This window comes from Zootoca vivipara, chromosome 12 (assembly GCF_965207765.1).
Source record: "Zootoca vivipara chromosome 12, rZooViv2.hap1.1, whole genome shotgun sequence".
Classification (NCBI taxonomy): domain Eukaryota; kingdom Metazoa; phylum Chordata; class Lepidosauria; order Squamata; family Lacertidae; genus Zootoca; species Zootoca vivipara.
The window spans coordinates 23,918,993-23,930,346 of NC_142595.1; the positions used below are offsets into that span (position 1 = coordinate 23,918,993).

The 11,354-nt window shown below is 46.3% G+C and overlaps 1 protein-coding gene across 2 annotated transcripts; it reads left to right on the forward strand.

The window, feature by feature from the left end:
- The first annotated feature begins 1,537 nt into the window (after positions 1-1,537).
- On the forward strand, positions 1,538-10,252 carry LOC118095790 (keratin, type I cytoskeletal 19). 2 transcript variants are annotated; one of them, XM_035137032.3, is made up of 8 exons: positions 1,538-2,290; positions 3,743-3,825; positions 4,473-4,629; positions 5,350-5,511; positions 6,295-6,420; positions 7,455-7,678; positions 8,673-9,094; positions 9,992-10,252. In XM_035137032.3, the coding sequence occupies exons 1-8, from the start codon at positions 1,619-1,621 to the stop codon at positions 10,015-10,017; spliced, it is 1,872 nt and encodes a 623-aa protein (XP_034992923.3). In that variant the 5' UTR covers positions 1,538-1,618; the 3' UTR covers positions 10,018-10,252. The 2 variants fall into 2 exon arrangements, with proteins under 2 accessions (XP_034992923.3, XP_034992925.3); XM_035137034.3 differs by having other exon boundaries at positions 8,676-9,094.
- Positions 10,253-11,354: the final 1,102 nt, after the last annotated feature.

Here is an 11,354-nt window from a genome sequence, read left to right on the forward strand (position 1 = left end):
ATATTTTTGAATATTGGCATGTTGGCTTTGGGAGGTTGGTCTGAACCAACCACAGTTTGTGGGTATGCAACATTGTGGGCACGTAATTAATTGGGCAATGGTAACCGTATTTTCAAGATTGAGTTCTCGCCTTTGAAAGAAAATTAAATGCCAACAGAAAAACCTTGGAGGAAAAAGGATGCTGTTTTGCAGGCTTAGACAAAGTGTGTGTGGATAGAGAAAAGGGCTTGTTGGGAAATGAAGTCCAAACATGGGGGGGGGAGGGCAGCAATGCCCATCAACTTGGGTGGTGGGGGACAGTCCCCTCCAATATTTTTTGTGGGGGCATAAGGGACCTGCTTGCAATGATGGAACAATTGTCTAGGCACAACATTTAATTCTACCCTGAAGAGCAGGGTGGTGAGGCAAAACATGCATACAGTGGTACCTCGGTTTATGAACTTAATCTGTTCCGGATGTCCGTTCTTAAACTGAAACCATTCTTAACCCAAGGTGTGCTTTCCCTAATGAGGCTTCTCACCACCAGTGCCCTTCCACTGTTCGGATTCCGTTCTTAGACCGAGGTAAAGTTCACAAACCGGGACACTACTTTTGCAGAGTTCATAAACCGAATAGTTCGTAAACAGGGCTGTTCTTAAGCCGAGGTAACACTGTATATACTTTTCACAGTTTAAAATGGAGAAGGCTAATTTTAAATTCCCATTAGTTTTCCATTTGACATTTCTTCATTGTGTTCCCTGCTGAGTAGTGAGGGATCAATTAATCCGTTTCCAGTTCATGACAGTTTCTCTCGTGCTCTTTCGTAAATCTGTTCTGCCATCCTTCTCCCTCAATCTGTTTTTCTTCAAAACACATTCATATTATTATATTATTTTGCACTTCCCTCCCCCGCAATGTGCACTTTCTGCTTGCATTTTACTCTAAAAATCTGAATTTTGTCGAATGTATTTCAACTTAACAACCTGCATTACTTTGGAGCTGAGAACCTGAGGGCAAAATCTGGATAAATAAGCAAACCAAAGGATAAGTGTCTTCTGATACATGCATTGATCCAGGAAGTGTAGATTGAATTCAGTTTGCTAAACACACACACACACACAAAAAACAAAACAAAAACAAAAGCGGACTGTCTGAAATCTTTGAGCATCCCTACTTCTGACTTCTAAGGAAGAACAAGACTTTTTTTTTTTTTACTTTTCAGACACACAGAGACTTTGTGGCTGCATGTTCTTCACAACTGATGCGTTCATGATGGTTGATGGGTTGGTAACAGAGCAGACTGCAGCTTCAAGGCGCAGGATGAAAGGAAAATCTGATGATGATGCAGCTCCATCCTAGCAACACATCCCCAGAGAGTGACAAAACCCCAGGCAGGCACTTGATTGTTGTAGATAGCCTTCAAAAAAACCCCTCCCTTTGGCAGATAATTTTTTTGGCATAAACAATGAGATTGGCAAATGCCCTGGGAGGGGCAAGGAACACCCATTGTGGCAACACCCAAATGGGAAGTATAAGTAGGGATCCGCTGGGAAGAATCATTTGCAGTCTCTATCTCATTACCAGGCTGTGCAGCTGAACTGGGGCTTTTGTAGGGCTTAGATTCTCCAGATCTTTCACTATGAGTTGCGGTGTTAAGGGTGGTGGCGGTGGCGGAAGCTGCAAAATCATCAGTGGTGGAGGTAGCAGCGGTGGTGGCGGTGGTGGTGGTGGCAGTGGTGGTAGAAGTATTAAAATCACAAGCTCATCCTCCAGGTCCTCCAGAGGGTTTTCTGGGGGTAGTTATGGCGGAGGAGGATCCAGAAGTGGCTATGGAGGAGGAGGTTTCAGCAGTGGTAGCTGTGGAAGGATAAGCAAAGGGAGAATAAGCTATGCCGGCAGCAGCTACGGCGGTGGCTATGGTGGTGGTTATGGCGGCGGAAGCTATGGCGGTGGAAGCTATGGTGGTGGAAGCTATGGTGGTGGAAGTTATGGTGGTGGAAGTTATGGCGGCATGGGCTATGGCGGTGGAAGCTATGGCGGTGGAGGCTATGGCGGAGGCAGCTACCCATTCAGCAGTGGCAGCTTCGGTATTGGCGGTGGTGAGGGAGGCCTCTTCAACACCAATGAAAAGTCCACCATGCAAAACCTCAATGACCGCCTGGCTAACTACATAGATCAGGTGAAACGCCTGGAAGATGAAAACGATCAGCTTGAGGTCTTGATCAGAGAGTGGTACCAGAAGCATGGAACCATAGATGGACCGAAGGACTACAGCCAATATTACCAGCAAATTGACCAGCTCTACAATGAGGTATGCTATTTTGTTTTGAACAAGTACTACAAGGCCTTAGGGAAGTTTGGTTGTTCAAATCCCCACGATGTTGTGAGCTCCCATTACTTTGTCCAAACTCCTGCTAACCTAGCGGTTCGAAAGCACGCCAGTGCAAGAAGATAATCAGGTACCGCTGTGGCGGGAAGGTAAACATCGTTTCCGTGCGCTGCTCTGGTTTCCACCATGGTGTTCCGTTGTGACAGAAGCGGTTTAGTCATGCTGGCCACATGACCCTGAAAGCTGTCTGCGGACAAACGTCGGCTCCCTTGGCGGGAAAGCGAGAGGAGCGCCACAACCCCACAGTCGCTTTTGCCTGGATTTAACCGTCCAGGGGTCCTTTACCTTTTTTACCTACAAGGCCTTGGATTTCTTTTTTAAAAAATACTTCATCCTGTCACCAAAAATGAGAGTTACTGACTGGGTATAACTTAAATGCCTTGTAAATGACATGGTCATGCTTACTGCCTGGGGTGAGGCACCTGCTGTTCTAAAAAGCCATGTTCATCAAGGGCAGCCAACATGGTGTCTCAATATGCATCCATCAGCCCTGGCCATTGGCCATGATGGCTGGGGATGATGGGAGTTAGAGTTCTACCATACCTGGAAGACACCATGCTGGCCACCCCACCTTTGGTAATTCAGGCAAGCTTGAGTATTCACCCCAAGATGATTCTCGGCAACAATGCCTACCCAGTCTATACCCACTGCCCCTCTCATCATTACAAATGAATGCACAGCAAACTTATCAAGATCTGCTCAGAAACCAGGTCCTTACCTGCACTAGACCTTCAAAGCAGTATCATACCACTTCAACAACCATGGCTCCCCACAAAGAACCGAATTTTGTAAGGGCGTTGAGGGTTTGTTAAGGGCCCCCCATTCTCCTCACAGAGCTACAGTTCCCAGAGTGGTTTAACAGCCAATATTTCATCCCAAGGAACTCTGGGAAATCAAGCCTTGTGAGGGGAATAGGAGTCTCCTAACAATTTCCAAATCCCTTAATGTACTACAGTTTGAAGAGGTATAATATTACTTTATATGCAGAGTGCAGACGGGCCCCAGTTCTAGTAGACAAGCCAATCTAAGTCGGTTCTAGGTAGATGAGATGCTGGGCCTTGTGTGAGAGAGAGACCTTTGAGACCTCTGATCTATAGAACATGTTGCTTGGTTGTGGTGTCTCACTGTTGCATGGAGTTTATAAAATGGGCTTTGAGATTATAATTAATATCGCTTTTATTAATTATGGCTGTTGTGAATGTTGCGACTTGACTTGTAAACCAGTCTGTGCTTTCTTATGAAGAGCAGTATGCTAATGATACAACACAACACCAAAACACAACACAATACAATCACCATGGGGTTTTATTACATTGTCACCTTGGACAGACTGAAGGAATTGAACATAAACATGTACATTCCCCCCTTTTCCAGCTTATTGGTGAAACAGATGATTACAACAAAATCCTTCTGAATATTGATAACACCAGGATGACTGCTGAAGATTTTAAAATGAAGTGAGTATAACTTCTCACTACTTTCCTCAGAAGTAGCTGAAATCTATATCCTGCTTTTGTTTTACAGAAACTTAAAGTGTCTAATGGTAGTGCAAATAGCAAATGGAATCTGTGACAAAATGTTTACATGTGGAGCACCTTGTTCTTCCAGTCCAAGCCCCCAGGTTTACCATTCCCTTCTCCAATAGTTGAACAGCATTCCATGGCCAATGAGCATTCTCTGTCCCACCCCAGAGGGCTTTCTCTTTGAAAAAAAGCTTGACAGTACCTCAGTGGATATATTAACCTGGATCTCCATGTGCTCAGAGCAGATTTCAATCCATCCTACAAAATCATCAAAACATAAATCTAACCAAACAGGTGGAGTTCAGACCCAGGTAGCAACATCGGAAGCTGCCATTTACCTTTGGCCATCTATACCAATGTAACCTGTTTCGATTGGCAGCAGCTGTCCAGCATCTCAAGCATTGGACTTGAGATTAGACTTCTTCTGCATGACCTTCTGCATGGGAATAAAAAAATCATGGTTAATCCATAGGCATGCAATTAACCCAGGCATGTGATTATGAGACATGTGATCAGAAAAGTAACATCTGTGAAGCCTGCCACTCACTGTGCTCCACCCTGCCTCCTTTCCTGTGTGTTAGGTACCAGACTGAAAGTGGCCTCCATCAGAACGTGGAGGCTGATATCAATGGGCTGCGCCCTCTCTTGGATCAACTGACTCTTGCCAAGTCTGACCTGGAGATGCAGTTCGAGTCTCTGAGAGAGGAGCTGATCTGCCTCAAGAAGAACCATGAGGAGGTAATACAGAGATCAAACAAACAACGAACAAAAAGTCAACCTTTAGAGTTTCATGCGAGGGTTTTTTGGGTGTGTGTGTGTGTAAAAGGGTAGCAACCAACAATTTAGTTTTGGGTGCAAAATGCGACGAATGCATTGTATGGTACGAGAAATACTTGATATCTGTGTCCCTACAGATATTGTGGGACTCCAACTCTCGTCAGCACCACCCACCACAGCCAACACTCAGAGATGATGGGACTTGCAGTCCAGAAATATTTCTGGAAGGCCAGTGGTTCCCCCATGCCCACTTTTCAGCTCTGAGGGAGATTCAGCTGACCAACCCTGGATTAGCCTTGATTTAAGGATCCCCATGCAGGAAGGATCCCTGCAGTTCCTTTCGTTGGCCAGTGCTGAGTGTTAGCAACTGAATGTTGTGAACTGCCCTGAGATCTAGGGATGAAGGGTGGTATACAGATTTAATAAACAATAATAGTAACTGGGCTGAATCCCTTACTGACACCCCTCACGTCCTAGCTTCAGGGACCTGCTGATGCCTTGGCTGAAGGTGGCCCAATTCCTTCTCCACCCCTCCTCTATCTGATGTTTCATAGAGCAAGACACACTAGCAGAATTTCATGATTATTATTATTTTTTAAAAGAAAAGAATGGTGGGGTTTTTTGGGGTGGAAGGGGCAGATTTCATTTCATGATGTGTTTTCCTTCCCCCTCCCCTTGCAGACCCTGAGAGGCCTGAGAAACCAGCGTGGTGGCGATGTGAATGTTGAGGTGGACTCTGCCCCTGGTGCGGACCTGAAACAACGCCTTGATCAGCTCAGGGCTGAATATGAAAGAATCATCGCAGAGAACCGCAGAGAGGTGGAACAGTGGTACGAATCCAAGGCAAGTGGTCTCTCCAGTGATTAGAAGATATATGACAGCAGATGACTATATCCACCATAGTGAGAGGAACCTGGGTGGCAGGCTTAATCTAAGGGGGGGGGAAGGGGGTTGATGCTAGTAGCCGGGGTGCATTCAGTAGATTGCCCCCCAACTGTCCACAGCTCTTGTCATAGTTAAGAAGACCACTCTAGGGGCCAATGGAAGCGATCTGAGGAGTGTATGAAAAATGTGAGCTGAAATAAGGGGAGCAGGTTTAAAAGGTAATGAGAGTCCAGCAGGTTTAGATGTTCCTCACATCCCATTTCCCACAGGGAGCAACTTCTGGGAAGCCTCTAAGCAAGAGATGAAGGCCAGTGGGAAAGTTTGTTGCTACCAGAAACTGGCTTTCCATGGCACACTGCCCCATGTACCTGACATGAAGGATGCCCAGGGATTGGTGTTTTCTAAGAGGTGGGATGGAGATGACCCCAAAGAGAAGGAAGATAAATTACTCAAGAGCGGTCATAGAAAAAGCCTGACATACAATTCCTACTGGTGATAGACAGTGTGCTTTGGTGATAGACACAGAGACATGAGAATCAGCTATGTTCTAGACACAGGGGTAGAAAGTTGACAACACTGCCCAATATTATGTGTAGACCTGTGATAGTACAATCCTTGGCTAACCTCTCATCTTCTTGACATTCCCAAGTTTGCTGTTCCACTTTTTGCTGTTCCAACTTTGCCTTCCCCTAAGAAGCAAATAGTCCAGCCAGTCAGAATATCTTCCTTTTTGTCTTCTAGATGGAGGAGGTTCGCCAGCAGGTCAATTCAAGTGGACAGGAGATAAATACCGGCAACCAGCAAGTCTCAGAATTGAGACGGGAATATCAGACCCTGGAGATCGAGCTGCAATCCCAACTCAGCATGGTATGTGGTAACAGGTGCAAAAGTGATACGTCTGGGTGTTTTCTTTCTTGCATTCACTAAAAACATGGCATTACATCAAGGCATAGTTGTTTCTTACCCTTACCCTCCCCACACCCCGCCCCAGCAGAGGAATGAAAATGGAAGGTGTAAGCAGGACAAAGGGACAGCAGCTTTATTAACATAATGAGGTATGCAAAAAGAGCAAACATATTAGCTACATAAGTTAACAGCCGTGCGGTTCCCTGCAAGCCAGGGAAATAATTCTCCCACAGTCGACCTGGGATTGCCAGATCAGGCAATTCCACCCTGGCTCCAAGCGACAGGTGAATCAGCTGGCTGATCTGTGCTTGCTCTTGCCTGTTCATCCACAGGGTGCCCTGAGAAGACACTTGGCTGCCCCATGTTACTATGGCTAGATATCCCCAAGTTACGATGAGGTTGCCCAACTCCAAGGAGAACTCTCCTTGCCAATGAGCTGGGATGGCTTGGTCAGACAAATTTTGGTTTGCACCTAGGGGTGGAAGGACCTGTCAGTGTTGGTTCTCCCTATTTTCTCTGCTTTTCAGCAATTTTGTGCAGCAATCAGTGCTTTAAAAAAATCCTCATAAAAATTCACCAGCATTTCAATTGCAATTCTTTCCCAATGAGCACTTATTTGTATATACACATTTTTGTGTTTACCCGAATATAATGCTTTTTTGTATGTTCTTTTTGATGAATATCTTCATTTTTTTATGCACACTTGTTCCTAATATGTGCATTTTTTTAAAGCACTAATTGAGAACTGCATTGCAATATGTGGGAAAGTGTGAATTTTGAAGGATACACCTTGTTTCAGAAAGTGCAGATTTGATAGATTTGCCTCTAAATGAGACCTGGATTGAATTTTTCTCCCATCTCTATTTGCACCATCACTTGTTCTTCATCACTGCTAAAGTGGGACGAGGGTGGGAATTGCCCGAACCTGAAAAATGGGTAGGAGAGAGAGCAGCATTCCTGAAGGTCATCTCGTTGTTTTCCTTCCCTCCTATCAGATCCAGTCTCTGCAAAGCAACTTGGCGGACACAGAGCGTCGGTACAACATGCAGCTGCAACAGATTCAGGTCATGATTGAACCAATCGAATCAGAGCTCGGCAGCATCCGATGCGAGATCGAGAGCCAGAGCCAAGAGTACCAGCTGCTCCTTGGCATCAAGACTCGCCTGGAACAGGAGATCGCCCAGTACCGCCGGCTGCTTGAGGAAGGACAGCAAGAAATGTATGTTGACTATAGGCCATATTGGAGATATTAGTCCACTGCTGCGAAAACTCACCCAAAAACAATAGAGAGCCAAAGAGGGAAGGCCCTACATGCCAGGAACAAATAAGGGAGGAATGGAGGGACCACCTACAAAGGATGCTTCCAGGCTCTAGAGCACTCCAGAATCTCTTCTTCATTGTAAACATCCCAGTACTGTAAATAAAAGAACTGAGTATCTCTGTGAACCCACTTGCAGCAAAATATTGCCAAGAAGGGACTCTGAGGCCTTCTAGAGCAGTGTTCCCCAAACTGGGGGTCCCCAGCTGTTTTTGGACTACGATTCTCATCATCCCTGACCACTGGTCCTTCTAGCTAGGGATGATGGGAGTTGTGGTCCAAAAAGAGCTGGAGACCCAAGTTTGGGAAACTCTGTTCTAGAGCATCCAGGGGCCACTGACTTCTTAGAATACCCTAGAACAGGCACCCCCAAATCTCGGCCCTCCAGATGTTTTGGACTACAATTCCCATCATCCCTGACCACTGGTCCTGTTAGCTAGGGATCATGGGAGTTGTAGTCCAAAACATCTGGAGGGCCGCAGTTTGGGGACGCCTGCCCTAGAATATTCTGTACCAAGGAGGGAAATCAGGGGTGGATAGGTGTGACGAGTTAAACATACAAAACTGCCTTATGGCAAACCAGGCCACTAGCCCAGCTGTGGCCCCACAGGTGACATTGGACTGCCTGCTCCCATCCATCTTTGACCATTGGCCATGCGGGTTGGAAGTAATGGGAGCCAAAGAGCATTTGGAGGGTCCCATCCCTTATCCAGCCCAATCCTTTCTAACCTGACTGGATAGCTTCCAAGGCCTCAGGCAGAGGCTTTCCCCAGACTAAATGAGGGTATTTGGCATGAGCATCGACGTTCCGTCTACAAGGCATAGTCCGCCTTATATGCATTTTCTTTGTGAAGTTGTTTGCAGTGTTCTTCATGGTTATGTTTCTGTTTCCCAGTAGCTCATCAGGAGGAGGAGGAGGAGGAGGAGGATACGGAGGTGGCTACGGAGGAGGCTACGGAGGTGGTAGAAGGGGGAGCATCGGCAGAATTGGCGGAGGAGGCATGGGCGGAGGAAGCATGGGCGGAGGAAGCATGGGCGGAGGCATGGGCGGAGGAAGCATCGGCGGCGGCATGGGCGGAGGAAGCGGCGGCGGCGGTGGTTCCGGTATTGGAGGAGGAGGAAGCATCGGTGGAGGAGGCATGGGCGGAGGAAGCATGGGCGGAGGAAGTAGCGGCGGCGGTGGCGGCACCTGTATCGGTGGAGGAAGTATCGGTGGCGGCGGTGGCAGCGGTTCCTGTATTGGCGGAGGAAGCAGCGGTGGCGGTGGAGGAGGAGGTGGTCAGAGCTACCCCATGCCTGTACAGCCCTGCAAACCAGGTAAAAACCCTCACAAGGGGGATTTTGATTCTCTTTGCCTTCCCTTTCCTTCCTAGTTGCATCAGGCAGCTGGAATATTTAACCAGTAAAGGCTGCTCCAAATGCAATAAGGTCCATTTAGCTTCATAAGGGAAAAAAATGTGCCAACCTTGGGGAGTGTTGAACATGCAAGAATTAAGCAGTCACAAAGCAGCACTTGCCCACCGGACATGCAGCAAATGTGAGGCAGAGGCAACGATCACGCACCAGAATCTGTGGGCAGTTTGTCCGCTATCTTTCTAGACAATGTGCCTTATCCTTGGGTTAGGGTGGGCTGTGGGAGATGATGGAGACCACACTGGGATTTAATCTAGAGCTGTGTAGCCAGTTCTCATGAGGGAACCTTCAATTGCCCTACAATTAGACCTTGCATGCTCCATTTCTCAGTATGCTCTAAACTGGATTAGAAGAGGGAATAATCTTGTCCATAAGACATCGGGGGGGGGGGGGAATAATTCTCTTTATTCACTTCCACATCACCTATCTCAAGCATGATTATACCACTTTTTAATGATCAAGGCTTCTCCCAAACAATCCCAGGAACTTTAATCTGTTATAAATTGTTAGGAGACCCTTAAGAAACTACAGTTCCCAGGATTCTTTGGGGGAAGCCATGGCTGTTATGCTTGGTATAAGAGTGCTTTAAATGGATGCTGTGGATGTGAGCACGGGCATTTTCATTCTATTAGAACAAAAAAGACATTTTGGTCATCAAATCTGTGCAGACCGTGCTGCATTTAGGAAGTTAGAAAGCAAGTTTCACATGCCAGTGTTGAACGTAGCTTACACCTCAGTCTTTGTCATTGATACATTCCTGTGCCCCTAAAGACTCATGTTTTCCCTTTTCTCTCTCAACAGTACACGGCAGGAAATCCTATGACTAACTATTTGCCCCTTGTCGTCGCTCCAACTTCAAACCCAGCAACTGGTTTCGCTGATATAGGAAGCACACACCTGCCCCTGTGCTCCTTTCTGCTTGCTTGTCCCGTTCTTCAGAGTTCTTCCTTGCAGGATGTGTCTTGCTTTAGCTTGTTAGTGGCCAATACATGACTTCTGTCATTGATGAAGGTTGTCTAATAAAGCTCCATTGCTGCTTGATGCAATAAGAAAAAACAACAACTTTGTGTCTCCTTATTAATTGTGCCAAGCAAGCATTTGACGGGTGCCTCCAGATACACTTCACAATCTTAGCTAATGGTCGATTATACCAGGCTTACATGGTGGTGACACTTGAAATAGCCCATTTCTTATACTAGATAAAGAAGAAGGAGAAAGAGAAAGAGAAGGAGGAGAGAATTAGGTGGGCCATATCCAGTATGTATTGAATTGTGGGGCCACAGCAATTTCCTGCTTTCCCACAGATATACACTTTGCACCCAACAAGTTCTTATTTTGGAGGTAGTGCTGCAGTCAGCAAAAATGTTTCTTCATGCCCAGACTTTCTGGAAACCTGATTGCAAGAACTTACCAGATCCAATATGTGGCATTGTTTTCTTGCTCCCCCCACCAAAGACCTTAGGAATGAGCAAGTTTGCAGATGACACCAAATTGGGAGGGGTGGCTAATACCCCAGAGGACAGGATCACACTTCAAAATGACCTTAACAGATTAGACAACTGGGCCAAAGCAAACAAGATGAATTTTAACAAGGAGAAATGTAAAGTACTACACTTGGGCAAAAAAAATGAAAGGCACAAATACAGGATGGGTGACACCTGGCTTGAGAGCAGTACATGTGAAAAGGATCTAGGAGTCTTGGTAGACCACAAACTTGACATGAGTCAACAGTGTGATGCAGCAGCTAAAAAAGCCAATGCAATTCTGGGCTGCATCAATAGGAGTATAGCATCTAGATCAAGGGAAGTAATAGTACAGTTTGTATTCCTCTCTGGTCAGACCTCACCTGGAGTACTGTGTCCAGTTCTGGGCACCACAGTTCAAGAAGGATACTGACAAGCTGGAACGTGTCCAGAAGAGGGCAACGAAAATGGTCAAAGGCCTGGAAACGATGCCTTATGAGGAACGGCTTAGGGAGCTGGGTATGTTTAGCCTGGAGAAGAGAAGGTTAAGGGGTGATATGATAGCCATGTTCAAATATATAAAAGGATGCCATATAGAGGAGGGAGAAAGGTTGTTTTCTGCTGCTCCAGAGAAGCGGACACGGAGCAATGGATTCAAACTACAAGAAAGAAGATTCCACCTAAACATTAGGAAGAACTTC

Bases quoted from the DNA above. Each gene is read 5' to 3' on its own strand.
- LOC118095790 (XM_035137032.3), top strand. From the start codon at position 1,619: ATGAGTTGCGGTGTTAAGGGTGGTGGCGGTGGCGGAAGCTGCAAAATC. The intron at 6,421-7,454 runs GTATGTGGTAAC...CCCTCCTATCAG, and splicing joins TGCAATCCCAACTCAGCATG to ATCCAGTCTCTGCAAAGCAA. The intron at 9,095-9,991 runs GTAAAAACCCTC...CTCTCTCAACAG, and splicing joins TGTACAGCCCTGCAAACCAG to TACACGGCAGGAAATCCTAT.